Source organism: Aureobasidium melanogenum, assembly GCF_000721775.1.
Source record: "Aureobasidium melanogenum CBS 110374 unplaced genomic scaffold scaffold_5, whole genome shotgun sequence".
In the NCBI taxonomy this organism is placed as follows: Eukaryota; Fungi; Ascomycota; class Dothideomycetes; order Dothideales; family Saccotheciaceae; genus Aureobasidium; species Aureobasidium melanogenum.
This window is the reverse complement of record NW_024470057.1, coordinates 163,810-183,779: the sequence shown is the minus strand read 5'-3', so window position 1 is coordinate 183,779 and position 19,970 is coordinate 163,810. Positions and strand designations below refer to the sequence as shown.

Genomic DNA, 19,970 nt, shown 5'->3' with positions numbered 1-19,970 from the left:
TCAACCAGACCAACCACCCATCCCATCCAATACTCCATAATCATTCCAGAACTGTTGCTGGATTTGGTTCACAGGGGGAACCTCTCCAAAATACATATACTGCTGTTGTAACTGCTGCTGTTGCTGTTGATCCTCGGTGTTCTGCTGAAGCTCAGGAGTCATCCATGGCATGTCGAGGTCAGGAAATTGCTGCGACGGCGGCAGTAGAGGCTCCTCGTCGGTCATCGTAAAGCCGTCATTGATCGCCATATCATTCAAGTCGTGAATGAAGGTGGAAGGAGGAGTCGGAGGAAGCGTGGCTTGAGTGGCCACGACTGGCTGGCTAGTGACAGGACGAGGCCTACTCTGCCACTGCAGGAACAGTTGTTCAATGCTTCTCTGGAAAACCTGTCGTGTAAAGTCTTCGAGTTGGTCTTGTTGCTGGCCATCTGCAAAAGGCATCTCAGCGCTAACGACACTCGTCACTATATCGCGTCCTTCGTGTATACAGAAGTCTCGGAAGGCCGAGAGCTCGGCAGAGAGCGTAGCATCCATGACTATCATATATCAGCATCGTGGTGTGTTCTCGTGGTTCAGATGTAAACTCACAAGGCGACTCTGGTCTTCTCGCCCCTGGGAACAACAGTTCATACATAGAGTACCAGCTTTCGGGGACTGATCTGCTTGTGACACGACGCTTGAGCTTTCGCATGGTTGACTCATCGATGCCTTCGAGACGACGCTCTGGAGCATTTTGGCAGGTGCCTTCTCTCACGTGTTTGTCTCTGGCTTCCGTGTTGTTGCGGAAGATTGAGTAACACTTAGGACAGTGAATAGGAATGCTATGCACTCGTTCAAGATGTTGTCTAGGTTTTTAAGGTCAGTTGCCATGTCTAAGATTGATTTCGGCTCACTCACTTGACCCGAGAAACACCTCTCAGAACAAAGGTATAGCATTTTTCGTGCTTAAAAGGATCGAACTTGGCAAATGGACATGCCAAGGGAGGGAGCTCATCGTCTGATCGGGTAACTCTGCTCTTGCGCTTCGGCGGTTGTTCATCATCGTTACCGTCATCATCATCCACCAAAGTACGTCTTCGCTTGCCTCCAAGCGGAGGATAGGGTACATTACTCGCTCTTGATCCACTGGTACCAACTTGACTGCCGAAGCTGGACGAATAGCTGGAGTTCGAGGATTGTTGTCCACTATTGCCAGGTGCGTTCTGACGGTAGTAAGCAGCCAACAAATAGTGTACTGTCGGTCTGAGGAGAGGCTGAAAAATGGTCTCGTATTCGCCTGAATCTATGTCAAAGTCGTTATCTGTGGTCATGTCGTCCATGTCAGACTCGAACAATGAGTCTGCGTATGAGCTTGAGCTGTAAGGGGCTGGTGATGGCGCCATATCTTCTGGAGAGGATGGCACGCAGACCATGAGATATGGGGAATGTAGATTGTCCATGAAATCTGCGGTGGTGTCCATCATTTCGATAGGTGAATTCCATTCCCGCGCATCAACTTCATGGTCATCAGACACCACAATGGATGGAGGATGAGCATATATGGCCCCTTGAGGGAGAGGAAGTTGCTGTACTGTTTGCAAGAAGGAGTCGGAAGGATAGGATGCAGAAGACGGCAGCGTTGGACTCTTTGCAGGGTACAGAGGCAAAGAAATGCTAGGCTCAAAGCCATGGTGGATCTCTCCAGCCGGGCTCTCAACCACGCTACTGTCCTCATCTTCTGATGAACGCTCCTTGCGAGAGCGACGATTGGTCTTGACCTTCTTGCCTTTCTTCCGCCGACTTGCAACATCAGGGAGAAGCTGCACATCTTCAGGGGGACATTCCGATCTATCTAGCAGTCAGCAACTAATGTTTGAAAAGTCACTATGGTGTTGGATGTACTTCACTAGCAGCTCGGCAACCTGAGGTTCATCGTATCTATGCGTTCCTTCGAGATGAGCCTTGAAATTGTCCTTTCGGGGCCAGATCTTGTCTTTCTTCTGGCAAGAAGGGGCAGCACATCGGTAGTAAAACTTGGACGTCTTCACAGTCAACATACTATGGCATGTCTTCTGGTGTCGTGCTAGGTCATGGGGAGACGCGAAGCCGTTCTGATTGTCGCATCCAGATACATCACACTTGAAAGGACGAGTGTGTGTCAGCATGTGCTTCCTATGGGTGGTCAGCGTTATGTCAAAAACATTGGTCAGAGGACTGACCTTCTGTCCGCATTGTTACTAAAGTAGCGGCGTTTGTCTGACTCTTCAGAGCAGATCTCGCAGTAGTCCGAGACTTGGTTGTTTGATAAACCGGTCATCTCTGGTTGAGCACTCAGCCTGGCCTCAACACCATGGCTGCCAGCATGATCCATAGAGCCATAGCCGCTGTCACTGATCGAGAGCTTAGTCTTGGCCTTCATCACCGATAGTGTATGCATGTCCTGGGCATTGCTATCATGACGCCAAACCAGCCATGTTTCTTCGTCTTTGGTAGACGGCATCATAATGTGTGCTCCATATTGATCATTTTGAGACTTCTTGTCCGTGGAGGCTGCGCCAGCTATTGGCAAAGGTGAGCTGAAACCATGTTTTTGGTTGACTTTCTGTGTCGTCGACGAGAACAGTTCGAAGTCTTGATTCAGACTATCAACCAAAAACTCCTGATGAGTGGTCAGCCTGCTGGTTCTGTAGGCGAGCATGTCGACTTACGTATTGATCTGTGGATTTCTGCCAGGCCATTCGAGGACGGAAGGTGTATTTATATCAGTGAATGGATCGTGATGACCCTACGTATTCGATAATATGGTCCTCCCTCTTGCTGAGGGATATAATGGTGTAAGCAAAATGGGTATGATACGTTGCAGGAGTCGGGTTCATCAGAACATGAGGGAACATGGTGGCGGCAGGTCACGGTAATAAATACATTTACAAACTACTGTAGGTGGTTCTTTCCTCACACATGTGTCTCTGACACGGTTGTGTTTACATGGCTAAGCCTTGCTGGATAATGTCATAGCGCGGGGTGTCGAAGGAAGGAAGCTCTTGGTGCGATTAGCTCCTGCAACCAGTAGAAGGACAATCCCATCACAGCCCCACGCTCAGCTGTCGGACACCCCCGAAACCTACGATAGAATCCCGATACTGGTTCAAGAGAGCAGTTCAAAGACGACGCAAAGGTGTGCAAAGTAATAATTCGTATCAAGACGCCGCCTTGGCACCAAGTATTCGAGAAGATGTCCAATCATTCGAGAAGCAGTCTGCACGCATCTGCCGTGTCGTGCCATCATCCGGCCTGGCACATGATGGTCTTACTGCGGGCCAAGCCTCAATGACAGCACATCTTGTCTCTGCTGTTCTGCTGCGCCAACCCTAGCTACTTTTCAATACGGATAACGGCACCCCAAGGATTCGCGACAGGGGTTTGATCCCAGATCCACATAACCAGGGAGCTGGATTCATATAATGAAATGGCACATGACCTCTGACGGGCACTTTTTGGCTGTACAGATATGGAAGTATACAGCGAGCGGGAGGATTCCGATCGCTTCTAAAACCCAACCTTGCGCTTTTTCTTTGCCGGTTTTCCACCAAAACGCCCAGGCTGCACTTGGCTTGTGAACATGTTTGGCTGAGCTTGGGAGCTGGCTAGCAGCTGGGTGCCCTGACTTGCTGCTCTGGCAGACTGAGGAACCTTCGGTGCTTCGCTTCTAGAAGGAGTCGCGAATGCAGGCTGACTCGCGCTTACGATGCCAGGAACTTGGCTACTTGCAAAGTCCATAGCAGATGCTTTCTGCGATTCGCGCCTCTGCTTCAGCAACATTCTCTCGGCACGGCGCTTCAACCTCGCTCGCTCTTTCGGTGTCAGGTCCTCATCCTCTTCCTCGGCCTTCTTCTCCTGTTCTCGCTGAACGGCAAGCCAATCATAGTCATCGGGATTACCGTCAAGAGTCCAATGCGCGAGCGTATTAGTAAGACCCTTGGGTAGGGGTGCAGGAGTAGGCTTTTCCGATGAGAAAGTGGTGTACCGTCTGAGGCGTGCAAATTCAGAAGACACCAAGGTCGATGGGTGACTAGACAAGGAGGTGACAGTAGTCAACGACGGTGTGGCTGTTGGTGACGGTGTTGGGAGAGACGATTGAGGAAAGTTCGTTTGCGAAGAAAAATCATCCTCTGTAGCCTGCGTCTCTGCTGCTGTCTCCTCTTCACTTGGCCTCACTGGTGTCTGTCTGATAACATGGCTTGCGAGACATATCTCAGCAGCAATTCTTCGCGCTAATTGTTCCTTAACAAGTCGCACCCTTCCAGGCACCGTCTGAGATAGTGGGGTCAGCCAATGCGCTATGATGGTATCGTAGACGGCTGTTAGATCCGGATCGCTGTTGAGACCAAGATTTAGGGCAGAGTTGCTGCTAATGCGCGCAAGCTGTAATTTCTGGTCAACCCCTTGCATGTCTTCATCATGCTGCGACCTAGAAGAAACCAAATTGCTGAACTCTGTAGCAGCTTGATCTATGTCAGGTATTAAGGTTTGGTTATCGCAAATTTCCGACAAGAGTGTATGGCCATTCTCAAAAGCCTCAGAAGCCTCGAGTGCTCGATTCACACGTGCGAGCGCACGCGAGAATTCTTCTGTTTGTGAAGCTGCGCTAGTTGTTCGAGCATGGGCAAGCTCGTATACCATAGTCCAGTTGTCTTTTGTTGACTTCAGGGTATCAGGATGGGAAGACACCGTTTCATCTTGCTCTTCTCTAGTATTCGTTAGCCCTTGAATGACTTTCGATTTTTCAATAAAACCAGTCTCTTGTAGTCGTGGGCGACTGTGTATAAGTCTTCCGTGCCAATCGGGGTGCAAGACTTTCGGCAGTGACGACCCGTCAACTGTGCTTGGAAACGCATAATATAGCTTCTGCACAACGGCCATATCGCTTGTGATAGCGGTCGTAACAAAAAATCTCACAAAAGAATCTTGATAAGTCTTTCCAGGGCCGGATGGTTGTTCGTGGTGGCCACTCTCTCCATACTGAACAGGCTGAATCTGGAAAGTCAGGGCTGCAGGTGAAGCAGTCGCAGTAGAAGGGAGTTCTGGCAGAACAAGTTGAGTGGCATCGGCGATCCTCAAGAATTGAGGAGAAGACTCGTCTGCCGTAAAGCGATGACTCGTTGCGAGTGGGCTCAATGAAGATTTTATCAACACAACGACATCTGCGGAAAGTCAGCATCTAGCCGTCGAAGTCGCTGATTCATATGTCATACCCATATCATCAACAAAGTTAGAGAGACCAAGCCCCGTATCCTCCGAGTCTCTGAAGTGCCTACATTGTAATACTACCTCGGCACCAGCAGTGTCATAACTCTCTGGATTAAACTCGTCCAGACAACGCACACGTAAGCAGAACAAGGAAGTTGAGGTCAAAACGAATATAAGAGTTGGGTCCAGGGGATTTAGCATGATATCGAGGATCCAGTGCGGAGTCCCATCAAGGCCGAGATTGGGAGACTGGAGTCTGACAGGTTTTCCTTGGATGTCATATATGCCCAAGCATCTCCTGCTAGCAGTGACAATAGTCTGCACGTTGCCAGCCCACATCGCTCTGCCCCAGCCGTCGTCCAATAAACTAGCAGTTGTTTCATGATCGGGTATGACTTGGTCATTGGTAGCGCCGCGGCAGAGCTCGATTGGCTTGCCATGCTCAGAAGGAATCTGTCTCAGACTCGAGTCCCAGACATGCCAGGTACCATATTGGTCGACAGTGACGAATTGCTTAGGGTACCAATGGTTGAAGGCCACATGAGCGGGGGCTAGACCTCCAAATAGATTCAGGCTCAGAGTGCACAATTGTTCTGTGTGGAAGCGAGACGGCGTACCAGCGAGAGAATTCCATGATGAGGCATGTTTTCTCGCAGCAATTCGCAGGACATGAACGGCGATGGTGGTGCGAACAGCCAGAGTGCGGGCAAGATTCGAGTCCTCGTCGGTGTCTGCAAAACAGATCTGACGGATTGGATGGGGAGCATGCCAGGTGCCGGACTCACCAGAAAGCCTCGGTACATCAATCCAAATAGATTTATTGCGTTCCCAGCCGTGTTTCTGAGGCTGAATCTGCACAAGGCGCAGGATGTGGGCATGATCTGCAGCAGGGAAGGCAACGATTGGTGTGGAGCGCTTTATAGTATGATCGGGTACTCGACCAAAAGCCAACAGATGGCCAGTGGTGGGATCATGGCGAAGTACAGTCTTCTGAATCTCTTGCGATGCAACAGCAGGCTCAGCAAGGATATGGGCGCTCGGAGCAGTGGTAGGATCGAAACGGAGGAGCTCAGAAAGCTGACGATTGAGGTGAACGCTCGGTTTCTCTGTGGTGACAGGATCTACTCGGGCTTGGGAATGCTGCGATTTGAAGACGAGCTGCGATGTGCCGAGGGGCAGTAATGTGGGCGAAGATTCGAGGATCCTGGGAAATAGCCAGACTTGATCGTCAGGGTTGTAAATGATTTGACCAAAGTGACCATATTTCAGGTCAGTGGTAGATTGGTCAGCCATGCGGCTTCTTCCTAGCTATGCGTGGTATTTGGCCAGAGACAGATTGAATCATTGCCGTGAAGAAGGTGGTCGGGGAATTTTGTTGATTGTAGTAGCTGAGAAATATGTTGTCGTGTGCAGTAAATGGTAGTTGAGAATGTCAAATGTCGCATATGTTAGTGTAGAAAAGTGGAAGAGAAATTCATCGTCAAAAACTTGTCGAGACTGAAGCGCGTCAGGACTTGATCGGCCTCTCGGCTCTATAGCAGGGGGCGTGCCGACCACCGATCTGACCATCAACTTTCTGCAAGAAGAGGCCTCTGCCTGGGCACTTGTACATCCATGTATTCAGGTTTGACTATCACAATGCACTTATTGAAGAGACATCTACGACGAAGAGTATGCTCATCTCGCGCTTGGTATGTCCGAAGCGACAACCTGACGAGCCTGACTCAGGTGGCTTCCATAACCCGCGAGAGCCTGACGTTGTCCGTGCCCCAGGGTCCCTGGCAACGCAGGCGGACTTTGTGTTTACTCCAAATCTTCCGCGTCTGGCAAGCTCGACACTCAATTGCGCATACCCTCAGACTTCGTCCATACCGCTTCGCAGCTCAAGCACTTGCAGTTCCACAATCATGGCTGCCGTCATGAACACTCCCAGCCATGCGCGATTCGACGCCTCCTTCGGAGCAGGTGGTCTACGCGGTCCCTATCTCACTCCCGATCCGCCCTCAATGGTCGACCAGCTGCCTAGTATCAAGTTTGGTTTCGACGATTTGCGCGATCGCATGGCCCGCTTTACTCAAAGATTCGACGACTTCATCGAGCAGGGTCGCAAGCGCGTTCTCGAGGAGCGCAATCATTTCCGCATCAACATGTCTGAGATCCAGGGTCAGTCGTTCCATGTCATAACAACTGCTCGCATCGGTATACTAACATGCCCTTCTTGATAGAATCTCAAAGATCACGACGCAGAGAGCTCGAGGACATGTCTAACAAGTCGATCGCACACCAGAACACTCTAGCCAAGGAAGCACAAGAGCATGAAGAGATGCAACAACAAATTGAAGAGCTCGACATTCAACGCCAGAACCATGAAGCCCACCGAGACGACCTTCGCTCTCAAATCTCGTCGCTACAAAAATCAATCAACACCCGCCGCCAGGCCCAACACCACCACCAGCGACAACTCGACAATCAAGCACGTCACAACCGACCAGAGCTGCACTTTTGGGAGTCTCATCTCTGCATGCGTATCGAAGGTCTGGGCATCGATGACAGAATCAAGTTCGTCTATACACATGTGGATGAGAGGGACTGGGACCGTCAGTGCGCTTTTGAACTGAATATGGAGACAAAGGACTATCAAGTTGTGGCAGTAGAGCCGGCGTTGGATGATGAGGCTGTCGATGCTGTCGTGGAGCGTTTGAATGAGACAAGGGATTTGGCTGCTTTCCTCAAGGCAATGCGTGCCTTGTTCACTGCTTCTATCAGGCACTGATCTACTCGATGTCTTAGGATATGATATTTGTCACGATTAATGATACTGTTGAATTTCTTTCCATCCAAAACATAAACCCCAAAAGTGTGGGTCGACTCTTGTGTCGCGCCTTCCTCATGTGTTGTTGCCTAAGCTTTCGTTTTCAAAAGCGACGCCCGGCCGAAACCAAACATTCCCATCCGTTTCCATCAGTCCTCCATCAACTGCACCACTGTCATCACAACTCAATAATCATGCCTCCTACTGAAGACAAGCGAAAAGCCGCGCGCGAAACAATCGATATCCTCTACGAAATTTCTTCTTTGCTTGTATGTGACCACACTTCATCATTCAACGCACACGCGCCGGACGTGCGATTGTTCGCCGTCGGATGTCAACCTCATGATCTTTACTGTTTTCCTAATCAGTGACCACGCTGACATTTATGTATCGCAGAACACAAATTTGGACCGCCAGTCGCTATCTTATTGTGTCTCGCTCATCGAAAATGGTGTAAACCCAGACGCCCTGGCTGTAGGTCTTCCTGTCTAGTACAACTATCTCATCATCCACTTCGCAATTTGCTATGATCATGGATATGACCCACTGACACTCTGCCATAGACTGTCATCAAAGACCTCCGAGACCGCAACGGCGTTGCCACAGAACCTCGTGAAAAGTAATGATTGCTTTGTTCACTGCTCACCACTTTCAACCACCGGTACACTACTACACTGGTCATTTCTATGATACCCCAATTCTCATCATCAATTTCTGTCTGCATAAAAATCGAAACGTCCCAAGATTGCTCAATGCTTCCACTTTCTTTTCTTTCTCTTCCATGTCCTGGCTCCAATCCTATCTCACAAAACGCCGAAAGACCATATTTTGTACCTCAAGATCCTACAACGAGACATCTAAGTAGAACAACGCTCGCCAGACCACATCCATCAAGCCACAGCGCTATCTATCAGCGACGGTGCAGCTACGCGACACCCTTACTTCAGAATCCTTACGGGGACTGTGAGACCCGAGTACCTCCGTTTAGGCTTCACTCTGCTGTTGACGCCTAACCATGGCCGATTTGCATGTTTGCTCCTTTACGGGTGTATCCGGGGCGGTTGGAGAAGCGGGTTGCCCGATCAAAATATGAAGACTTTCGTTTGGGATGTGTGTCTGAGCTTGTTCTGCTTAGATGTGATTCTATTGTGATGCTTGAGGTTAGGTTGTCTAACGCTGCATGTGAATGTCGAGCATGTTGAGTGCCCTTGTGACCCTAGCCCTGTGTCTGCCCCTTGACAGATCATGCCAGTTCACCTAGCGTGATGCTATATCGTGATTCATTTGGTAAGAGATGATCATTCAATTGTTCATAACGCTGTCTATGCTTCGCGCTGATTTCTACTTTCATTACGAGTACATTTTGAGGGGTCATAGTTCATCATTGACGCATACTCAGATCTCTGGTTCCTCGGCTGAACATCTCAACACCTTCTGCACGACCAATATTGTCCTTAGCATCTTTACCATAGCGTGCGTGTGCTGGAACAGCAGCAAGATCGAGCTTCTGATCGCGTGAGCCACCATCCATTTCTTAGTTGCCAGCACCTCAACGTCTTCGTCGTCTGCGTCGTTGCACGCTGCTCCAGTCACGATCGTACACCAGAAGAGCATTCCCACCATGCTGTTCCAGCAGTCCGAGAGGTCTGTACGGAGAAGGTTGTCTCTGATCTGTATCACAATATTACTGGGGAAGCAACGGGCAGTAGTCGAGAAAGGCATGTTGAGGTGGATGGCTGTGGCGTACAGCAGAGCGCAGAGGCGCAATGCTTCGTAGACAGGATCGGGTCGACTCTCGAGTGCGACAATCTGCTCTATTGCTTTGTGTTTCTTCTCTTGCAATGCTTGAACCTCTAGGTCTGTATATATCCTCCTCGCTGCTTTGGGCCCGAAAGGTCCGCTGGAAGGGGAGTCTTCGGCGGATGCGTCCGAAAGCTGCACGACGGCTTGCGTAAGATCTCGCACGAGGTTTATGAGGTCCAATGTATCTTCATCGCATCGTCGCGTTCGGGCTAGAGTATGGTGTACACCTGTGGCATGGTACAAAGGCGTTTCTGGGACTGCGGACGTACGGCCCTGCGTCGAGTTCTCGGTGATGAAGCGGGCATAGTTGAGATACTGTTGTCGAGGACGGCTTTCGCGAAGCACCGAAACTTCGAAGAATTGGCTGTTTTCGGTCAGTCAAGTTTAGACAGTTGGCTGGCTTCCTGCAACTCACATGGTGACCATTGAAGCCAGGAGGCCGTGACCGCCCAAGTTGTCTAGACCGCCTCTGTGTTCCACCATTGTGTGTAGCCCGTCTTCGTGCCATTGCAAGGCCAGCGGGCATGCCACAATCATCTCACCAAACAGCAGGTGCACGACCGAGACTATGTTTGCGTCGTTGCAGCAAGTTTCTGGGTCGGACAGACGTTTGCTAATGAGTTGTACGGTCTGCTCCCTGACCGCCAGAGTTCGTACAGATTCGATTGAATTCACTGTCAGCCTGTGTGAGAAGTCCATATGCATCATATCAAGATACGCAGATGATATACACAATGTGCTGAGGAATGATGCCCGACCAGCGAACAACATCGGGACCCATTTCTTGCACATGGCCTGGCTTGCGAAATATGTCGTGCCTGCATTCCTTATGTCAGTGAATGCTTACCCAGAGGGAAGTGTAAGTACATACAGTTGTATTTTAGCATAAGGACATCAATGACCTCTCCGTCAAATCGCGGACTCGCTTCGAAGACATCCAATTTCGCACCGATACCTGCCAGTCGTACATTCGGGACCGCTTGTGATGTCAGTGCAGTCGAGTCTGTATCGTCTGGGGACTCCATGTTCGCTTCCAAATGTGCTTGAATGCATGATGCCTCGGGTGATGGGAGAGCAGACTGCATCGCCGAGTCTTTAGCACGAGGTGATTGACTTCTCGTGCTAGATGGATATGACTTCTTCCTCGACTCTGGCGACGTGCTAGGCTTGGAGCGTCTGACGGTATGTCGTACACGAGCATCGGTACTATTTGGGTTGCGTCGCTCCTTGGTCAGGTAGTCGTTCATGACCTTGATGCGAACGTTCCTCATCATCTCTTTATCCTTGGACTGCTGCGGGTTGGTGACCATGATCCATGTGAGGTCGGACACTTGTTGGTTATCCATTTGGTTTGGAGTGTGGTCCATCGGTGATAGCGTTCGTCTGGCGATCCCACTGTTCATCTTTGCATAGGGAGGCATAAACATCTGTTGCTTGTCGTTGATGTAGTCGATGCACGGAGGTGATCGGCGGTCTTAAAAGTTGTCGAGTCTGCTATGGCACTGGTAGAGTTGTCTGTAGAGTATGGTAGTAGCCGGTGATGGTGTGTAGTATTGTTTGTTTGATTCACTTTATTAGCCTGGAGTCAATAGTGATATCGACAGAAAGCTAACAGATGCTAAATTAGATGCAAGATTCAAGATTCAAGGAAAGCAGAAAGGTTGATATTTTAAGAGGAAGGCACGAACCTTGTAAGCTCAGGCGCAGTCGAGAGGCTGTGAGAGCCTTTTGACATTGCAGGACGTATAAATAAATGCAGCCATTGTAAAAGTAAAAAGGTGTCCCGAAGCGTTAAATGAAGCACCTCAGGCTACCACAGTAATATGCAATGGTCGTTGTCCAATTGTCGGCAATGCCGGAACTAACTTTTCCAAGATGAATGCAACTGTCCGAGACCTAATCTGTGAGCCACACCCAGCAGTTCATAAGTTGAGACTGGGGTGCGAAAAAGCGTATGACGAGGCGTACACTCCTGGTCGCAGGCTACCGTAGCATCCTTCTCACCTTATAAAGCTAACAATTAACCTTCAGGATCTGTGTCGAAACTACGGTGAGGTGACTTCTCGATTGAAGGGGGCCTAGCATGACAGCCCTGCCACATACGTAGCCTCATACTCTTCTGGTTGCGTGACACCAGGCACCCCGAAGCAGAGAATGGCTCAAGAACGGTATATGGAGTGCACCGGTCAATGCGTGATGACGATGACCATAATACGGTCTTTCGGAGTCGTGATCGTGAGGTGTCAAGAGGGAAGAATTAACGAGAGCTTCTCCATTTCCCCAGAGGGGATGGAACGGTAAGATGCAGGAGGGAGCGGGATACCAAGCTTTCGGCTCTGCTGGCAAGCACGAGGTGCCCACGCGCGAACAGCTCCCTTCGCCGGTGTGTCGATGATCAACACTTGTCACTGCCACATTCAACTGCGCCATGTCGGACGAGTGATACAGCTCACCTAAGAACAACAGATAATTGCTCCAAAAGGCATCGCATTTCATTGTTGTTTGGTGTGGAGGACTTATGATTGAGATTGAGATTAATGGACAGTGTTGCATCCCAAAGTAGAAAATAGTGGTTTGTTCCCAAAGCAGCGACAGCCCCCGCGTGAAGCTTCCCTCCTCCCTGCTCGACGGCATTTACGGCGCTGCTGGCGCTGATGGTCGACCAGCCACCATTTGCGATCTCATCCACAGGAATAAACATACACGTGCGCCTTCGCGCTAGACAGCGATCAAAAGAAAACATGTATTCAATTCCACGCGACATGCAGCCCTATACGATAAGGTTACGATATTGACATTCGTGACCTGACAGGGATACCTCTCTCACAAGTATCTTGCCGAATCGGCGAAATAGTCTTGTGCAGATGAACCAGGATTGCGGCCAGCAATGATGATGCTACCGTTACTACTATCGCCCTCGGACCTGTCAGGTGTCTGCAGTGACGCGCCATTGGAGCCATGAGCTTCGTGAGATGGCTTGCTATCAGCCTCGTCCGAGGAGTCATAGCTATCACCAGGCTCCGCATCCCTCAACCCAGCCCGAGATAGCACGCTTTTCAGAAGGTTTCCGGTCTCGTCAATCCCTACCAGGAAACGAGCGAGTTCCTTGCAGAGATCCCAATCACCCTCGTTCTTAGCTCTCTTGAAAAGAGTAGACGTCTGACGCGCACTGAAGCTACCTTCATCGAAAGCATGCAGAATCAACAAATAACTTCCTGCCGTCTTGAGCATATCTTTCCGGAGGGACTCTTCGAACAATTCGGCAACAGGAGGCAGGTAGCGAAACAAAGTTTTCCAGCTTCTTAATTCAGTCTTGCGCGTGCATCCGGCAACAATATCAAGATATGTTGGGAACGAGGAGAGGAACGACAAGACACCAGGAAGGAGTGCTGCCTCCGATGACTCGGGGGGAGCATCGACCTCGTCATCTAGGACATCATGCAGGAGCACTTCCAAGGCATGATCGAAGTAAGGTAGTTTCTGGTAAGAATGTGAAAGATGGAGCGCAGCGGGTGAGTCGTACTGGGCTAGATGATGTCGGAGAAGAGATGGTATAGACAGGTGAGTCCGGGGATTAAGACGGTAGAATGCAAAATTGATATCACGACGTTGAACCAGATCCGACTCGAGACCAGTGAGAAGTCCTTTTTCCACAATCGCAGACAGTGGGTAGAAGTCGGTGGTGATAGCGACAGTGGGCGCCACCTCACGACCATGCTCCGTCAGAGCAGAGGAGAGCACGTCGAGGACATCAGGCCATGCGTGCATTGATGTGCCATCAAAGTACCACAAAGAGTCGCGCAAGCTGTGACCCAGAGCACCAGCAGAGAGATATTTGTTGTCAGAACTATCTCCAAGAAGGCCTGGTGGGGAAATGGAAGGTGGCTGTTCCCTCGAGAGTGTGTAGAACTCCACGTTATGAGCAATGACCCGCATGTCGTACTTCAGCTCCCCGAGCTCGTTTGCTGAGGGCTGCAAGAGTACCAACTTGGCATCAACCAGGAACAGCACGGAAGCTGTGGCAACGTCTTGCGAGGGATCGCCGTTGTCTGATGAAAGTTAGCAAGCAATCTGAAGGCGGGCTGAGAATAATAACATACCACGTTGCTCCTCAGGAAGAATCCAACTGATAGCACGAACACGTGGTGGAGCCCTGATAATGCCATGGAAGGCAATCTGACCAACTTGTGCTAGTCTGACCGTCTTGTTTGATGAGACGAAGATGTAATGGAGTAGGACGTTCTCGTAGGTATACACCAATAGAGAGTCTTCTCCAGATGTGGCCATACAGACTACTGGGTATGGCAGTATCTCAGAGTGCAATACTTGAGAATTGGCTAGAGTCTTCTCGCGCGAATACAGACGGACCTATTGAAGTTTAGCAGTTTGTTGGGTCAGTCATGCTAAGAAAGCATACCTCATAACTATTTCCGGATTCCACGGCAGCCACAAGAATATGTTGCCACCAGCACATACCACCTCGTACGGTAAAGCTGTTCTCAGCCATAGGATCCTCGAACGTCTTCCATCGTCCACTGCCAACGCTGTAGTGTGCGAGGCCTCGTCTTCCAGCCACAGCAAGATATCTTGCATCAGCAGAGACAACGCTAAGCCGCAGCGGCCATTGATATGCGAGATAGGCCTGTGGGGCTTGCACTGTCTGCCACAAGGAGATATCGCCAGATATGGTTGTGTGATCCGGAGTCTCAAATCCTTTGTACAGCATCAAGCTAGTGCTTCCTTGTAACAGAGATCTAGAAATGTTGGGCATTGCAAAGCAGCTTGTCACACTGCTCCGCATCATCTCAACAACATGTAGCTCGTTTCGGTTTGGCCCAAGGAGCATTATTTCTGCACCACCACCGATCCAGAAACCAGCGCGCACGCCACACAGCCACTCCTCGTTGTTTGCTTCCGACATTGTTCGATCCGCACCGAAAGTGTTGGCACCTAGCTTACCATATACACTCCACATTGCCCAGCCATGATCATATCCTGCAAAGAGACAGTAGCCATCTGGTGACCAGCTCAATAGAGTCAGATTGCCAGAAGATGCTTCTGACACGGGTAGCTTCAGTTCGTGGGATCGTGGTATATTACCCAGGTAGTCCTTTGCAGAATAGACTTGAATTGTGCCGTTTGAACAACCGACGGCTATTAGGGAGAAGCGAGCATTGATCACAGACTTTGTTGCAAAAAGTCCTGGCTGATCCGGGGCATGGAAGCAGAAGCCTTTGAAGAGACTTTTGCTTTTGGCAGGATCGGCGCTGCTTCCAGATAAACGCTGTACTGCGTACGCTCTACCGTCATCTGTTACCCAAGTATGAAGATTCATCGGTCTGTCGTATGACATGTTGATGACCGAAGATCTTCCAATGAGCCAGCTCATTCGCTTGAGAAGTTCTGTACTGTGAGAAGAGCCTGAATTATCTGGTGTCCAACGTATGCATTGAACGGCTGCAGGCTTGACGGTGGTTACAACAAGCTCGTCATCAAGCACGAGAGCTTGCGAAATACCAGCGTCTATCCGGATTACCATACGAAAGCGTACACTGACTTCCCTGATGCCTTCGCCTTCTGCAGGTCCTCCTTCAGGGATTAGATTTGGTCTCTTACTGTACCCTTCATTGCTTGGCCGTCGGACATGAGATCCGGAGGGAGTGAAGATGGACGTTTGGTATACTCGGGCAGCCGGATCGATGGCCAGGGAGTACGTTATGAGAAAGCCTTTCTGAGTCTGCACAATGACTATGAGGGCATCGGGACGCAGCAGGACAGATGTATTCGGGCCATATGTTTCCAGAGAATGAGTCGATCTTATGACTGTAGCGAGCAGAGCGGTGGGCTTGGTCTGCCATACACTAAGCGACGAGGTGGTGATGGTGGTAAATATGTTGCCAGCGCGAGATGTTTTGATATCCACTATTTCCTGCTCTTCTGTGCCATTGTGGTCCTCCGATAAAGGCGTGGGCGAGACCGCATGCTCGAAAGGTGTCTGCTCGTGCTCCAAGACCAGAGGTGTAAGTTGTCCAGCGTCGGGTGAGAGCGGAGTGACGGCGAGCTTGTCAAGATCGTTGTGGTCGGGAATGGGTGAATTGGTGCTGCGAACTACATGCTTAGAAGCAGCATACGTTTTGGGCGCCCCGATGGGCCAGTACATGGCCAACTATGGTGCTATCACACTGCATCTGCGCATGAGCACGTTGATAGCATAGAGCTTGCAGCACCAACCGTGGCTCTAGCTGCGAGTTCAGGGATGTCATAGCGAGCCCTCGGGGCTTTGGTTCGTGCCTGGGTCACGCATCAGCCGCCGAAGAGCCACGGATAAATTGGAGAGTATATATTGTTAGTTGCTCTCACCCTCTACAACCAATACCAGCTTAGCTGGCTCATCTTCATTGGTCTAGTGGTCATGATTTCCGCTTGTCAAGAGTAAAATCTCGTCAAGCGCGGGAGACCAGGGTTCGATTCCCTGATGGAGAGATTCACTTTTGCCAGCTACGCTACTACCAGGCTCCGCTGGGGCAGGACTTTTGCTTCGGTGCCTTCCAGGATATCTTTTGAATAGGCCTTAAGAAGTGTGGGAAAGAGAGGGACGCGATTATGACGACAATCGTTTTGGTCTTGGTTGTCTTCTTGCAGATATAATAACGATTTTGGACAATCGATCCTGCCACTTCAATACTAGATTGGCATACTGATACTACACTCCTGCCTAGATCGCATGGTGTTGTAAGGCGAGAGTCCGTCCTCGTCATGTTGCAAGTGGATTGTGTGAAAAACATCATCGTATTGCTTAGCTACGCTTCACATGCATCCTCCCCTCAAGTGATTCCAACCCGAAAACACCGTGTGGCCGACTGAGATCCGGTCACTACCCACTCTCCGATCAAACAAAAGCAGCAACCAAGCGAGAAAGGACAAAAACTAGAACAGAACACCCATATCAATGCCTCTCCTCTGCCGATTCCCATGCACATCAACGCAAAAACATTACTAAGACAAGAGAAACAGAAACAGCGAAAAGGTCATTCAGGTCGTCACCTGGCACCACCCCAGTTGCCCTGGCTCAACTTGAGCAAACCCTCAACACAGTTCAGATCTTCCTCCTCTGAACTTTGGCGTTCGTCTCTCTCAAGAGGACGATGCGTCTTGTCTTTTCTGACACCACTGCTGGGCTGATTCATGAACTGCATGACATCCTCATCCTCTTCGTCGTCATCGAGATGCTCGACTTGAGTTCTGCTACTATGCTTGCCACGATTGCGAGGCGCGGGCGTTTCGTGAAAGCCAGCAAGTGCACGTGGTCTCTTGATCGTTGACGGCATGGCGGCTGGTGAGGTTGCCATCTGGTGCAGGAACTGACGGTCCATGAAAGCTGAAGGGCGATCACCAGGGCTCCAATTTTCCTTGTCAGAATCTGCTGAGATCTCGAAAGTAGGTGTCTGCTTGAGTTTAGGCGTCTTGGCCAACAGTAAAGGATCCTGGTGAGCGGGTCTTCTGTTGGTAGATTGCAAATTACGTGCTGAGGATGAGCGTTGCATGAGAGGTTGGCGAAACGGAGTTGCGGCTACGGCCGAAGGAGCAGATGAAGGAGGAGGCAAGTTGAAAGACTGGCTTTGGCGCATACGTTTCACAGCACGATCCTCGCTAGAGATGGTCTGAGGATTCAGACGTTTCAGAGAAGGCACGCGTGTCAAAGGGTGGTTCGCGCGATCCTTCTCCTGCTGGCGCAAGAGAGAGATGGCTTCAGCTGCGTCACCGCTGGTCTCCTGGTTTGCGCGGTCTTCCAATTCACTACGTGCACCACGGTCGGCAAAGAAAGACCACACACGTGAGTCGCGAGATCGTCCACTCGGTTTTCGACGAAGACTGGTACCGCCTTCTTGGCTGCCGAGTGTATCACACAGACTGACCTGACTGTTAGTACGGTATAGTTCGTTTGATTGACTGGCAGGCTCATCGAGATCGGTACTGGCAGATACAGGAGGAGGGAACTTTCGAGGAGGGGAAGATGTAAGATCATCACCCTCCATGACGCGGGCAACACCATCAGCCGTCATGGACAGGCGAATCTTGGAATCGGATTTCCTTAGACGCTTTGTCGACGGCTCCTGACTATTCGATGGTGCCTCGAACGAGTCGTTGGCAGTGAAAGAAGCATTGTTACGTCTGTTAGACAAGTAGCCGGGTTTCGAAACCGAGTCCTGGGAGGCTGGTTCGGGTTGTGAACTGGGAACCTCAACGAAAGAGGTCGAGATATTCTGGCTGGCAGATGGAGCAACCTTGTCCTGGGATATCGAGGTCGAGTCGGCAGTATGCGTCGGATTGTCCTGGCTTGTGGACGGGTCTTCTCGGTGATCAGCAGGTTGGGCGTCGAGCGGCGAGGAATATGATGAGTGGTAATTGGCCATCTCGCGAGGATCCAGTGGTTTGGACTTTCTACGAGAACTTTGGCGACGGTTCTGGAACCAAATCTAGACGTGGTTTTAGTTTGACGCGTTATGCAGGCTTGAGATGGGCATGCGATACCTGGACTTCCTTTTCACCCAGAGCGACACGGCTCACAATATCCATACGAGTGGCCTTGTCAGGCTTCGAGTTCTTTGCGTAGGCCTCCTCGAGAATCTTCTGGTCATCGGGACTATTTTATGTCAGGCGGGCTTCGCGAGCTGAGCAGACAAGAGGTCATCCTACCTTGTTCGTCTTCGCTTTTGACGGGCCAGAGGCTTGTTGTCGACATTGGGAGGACGATTGTTGGCCAGAGTATCAGTCGAATGGACCAGAAAAGGGTAGCTGTTAGCCGTCGCCTTCAGGACCAAGGATGCTTCGGTCTCGGGCTGCGGTGCATATGAAGACTCTGATGGCGACGAATCCCCGTGGACTGGGGCCTCATTAGTATGCTCATCCATTACTGCTGACACGGACATGGTATGTTGGACGAAGATAGTGGACAGTCTCCCTCGACGAGCTGACGCTGAACGGTGAGGGACGCGACCGAACGCGACTCGATTCACGATTCACGACTGGAGAAAGCCACCCGGCCCACCAATCCCGCGCATTTCGACTACACGACATCTCTTTTCTGACTTCAATGACATCTTCTTAATCTACGCGTAGCGACAGTGGCATTCTTCCAGATTTCTTCTCGCATCTAGTTTACTATTTGCTCGCGCATGGCTATCTGAAGGCATAAATATCCTCAACTTCAAGTCGTGTCCTCCAGACTACTAAAAAGCGCGTCCGACGATCACTCATTTTCTGGATGGGTCTACAGTGCCTTGACCATGAGAGCTCAAAAAGGTCTTACAATGCTTGTCTGCCTTCGACAAGTCCATCAAACGTCTTTGGTCTTACCTTCTTTTCGTGCGTTCCGCTCGTGATTTTTGGCAGCGCGACGTGGATTTTGCTTTCTACCAGAACGCGACAGAAGATCCAAAACTCGTGACCTGCGTTTTGTTTCAACTTTCAACGGTTGAGCACTCGGCCAATCAGCCGAAGCTCTATTTACAACTACACCTCTCCTTCATGACCACATATCAATATGTTCTTGCGAACTTGCATCCTTGCTTGGAACTTTGTTGCATTTGCTGTGTCTCGCAATGCAACTGTTGAGTTTGGCATATTGGATTTCACCAAAGTCGACACGTTCGGATCATCTTCTCCATGTACCTGAGTACATTAACGGCCGCTTTGTTGTTTGTGAAACAAAGGTGACCACCAACCACGTTTGTCAACACCAATTTTACAGCCGCCTGATTCTCTGGATTCCCAATAGAGACCAAAGACGGTCACGAAGATATGGTAAGTATCGCCTGATTGTACCATGGATTATCGCCAATTCTACTGCTCAAAAACTTGTTGGTGGTGCAACCCTGCTCACTTGCAAATTCACAACTCAACTAAACACATACCACGCGGTATCTACAACGAAAAAGAAATCACACAAGGCCCCGGAGTTATCCACTAACTGCCCCAGCTCCGGTCCCTGACGAGCATCAGCGACCGAAAAGTGTCAGAACCCTGATCGACTTCATGGCCGACAAAAGCCAGCGTGCAGGATGATTGGCCAGCTTGATCAAATGGCCTCCGGACTACATGCCTCTCAGGAGAACCAATCTGTTCTCGA

At 50.3% G+C, this 19,970-nt stretch overlaps 8 protein-coding genes across 8 annotated transcripts; 2 read left to right on the top strand and 6 right to left on the bottom strand.

Annotated features, from left to right (window-relative positions):
• Positions 1–534, bottom strand: M437DRAFT_73522 (uncharacterized protein; the record flags this gene model as incomplete). Its single annotated transcript, XM_041026042.1, has 1 exon — positions 1–534. The coding sequence occupies one exon, from the start codon at positions 532–534 to the stop codon at positions 1–3; it is 534 nt and encodes a 177-aa protein (XP_040881589.1).
• Positions 535–1,838: 1,304 nt separating this feature from the next.
• Positions 1,839–2,677, bottom strand: M437DRAFT_44006 (uncharacterized protein; the record flags this gene model as incomplete). The annotated part of the gene is made up of 2 exons (XM_041020842.1): positions 1,839–2,147; positions 2,195–2,677. 2 exons carry the CDS (start codon positions 2,675–2,677, stop codon positions 1,839–1,841), a joined length of 792 nt encoding a protein of 263 aa, XP_040881588.1.
• Positions 2,678–3,525: 848 nt separating this feature from the next.
• On the bottom strand, positions 3,526–6,519 carry M437DRAFT_82578 (uncharacterized protein; the record flags this gene model as incomplete). Its single annotated transcript, XM_041027778.1, has 2 exons — positions 3,526–5,180; positions 5,232–6,519. The coding sequence occupies 2 exons, from the start codon at positions 6,517–6,519 to the stop codon at positions 3,526–3,528; spliced, it is 2,943 nt and encodes a 980-aa protein (XP_040881587.1).
• Positions 6,520–7,145: 626 nt separating this feature from the next.
• On the top strand, positions 7,146–7,999 carry M437DRAFT_43275 (kinetochore protein-like protein spc25; the record flags this gene model as incomplete). Its single annotated transcript, XM_041020716.1, has 2 exons — positions 7,146–7,389; positions 7,452–7,999. The coding sequence occupies 2 exons, from the start codon at positions 7,146–7,148 to the stop codon at positions 7,997–7,999; spliced, it is 792 nt and encodes a 263-aa protein (XP_040881586.1).
• A 233-nt stretch (positions 8,000–8,232) lies between these two features.
• Positions 8,233–8,661, top strand: M437DRAFT_73519 (uncharacterized protein; the record flags this gene model as incomplete). Its single annotated transcript, XM_041026041.1, has 3 exons — positions 8,233–8,307; positions 8,435–8,512; positions 8,602–8,661. The coding sequence occupies 3 exons, from the start codon at positions 8,233–8,235 to the stop codon at positions 8,659–8,661; spliced, it is 213 nt and encodes a 70-aa protein (XP_040881585.1).
• Positions 8,662–9,433: 772 nt separating this feature from the next.
• Positions 9,434–11,244, bottom strand: M437DRAFT_73518 (uncharacterized protein; the record flags this gene model as incomplete). Its single annotated transcript, XM_041026040.1, has 3 exons — positions 9,434–10,205; positions 10,257–10,659; positions 10,713–11,244. 3 exons carry the CDS (start codon positions 11,242–11,244, stop codon positions 9,434–9,436), a joined length of 1,707 nt encoding a protein of 568 aa, XP_040881584.1.
• Positions 11,245–12,664: 1,420 nt separating this feature from the next.
• Positions 12,665–16,001, bottom strand: M437DRAFT_43739 (uncharacterized protein; the record flags this gene model as incomplete). The annotated part of the gene is made up of 3 exons (XM_041020796.1): positions 12,665–13,890; positions 13,942–14,209; positions 14,259–16,001. The coding sequence occupies 3 exons, from the start codon at positions 15,999–16,001 to the stop codon at positions 12,665–12,667; spliced, it is 3,237 nt and encodes a 1,078-aa protein (XP_040881583.1).
• An 880-nt stretch (positions 16,002–16,881) lies between these two features.
• Positions 16,882–18,771, bottom strand: M437DRAFT_82573 (uncharacterized protein; the record flags this gene model as incomplete). The annotated part of the gene is made up of 3 exons (XM_041027777.1): positions 16,882–18,318; positions 18,374–18,485; positions 18,539–18,771. The coding sequence occupies 3 exons, from the start codon at positions 18,769–18,771 to the stop codon at positions 16,882–16,884; spliced, it is 1,782 nt and encodes a 593-aa protein (XP_040881582.1).
• Between the last annotated feature and the right edge of the window lie 1,199 nt (positions 18,772–19,970).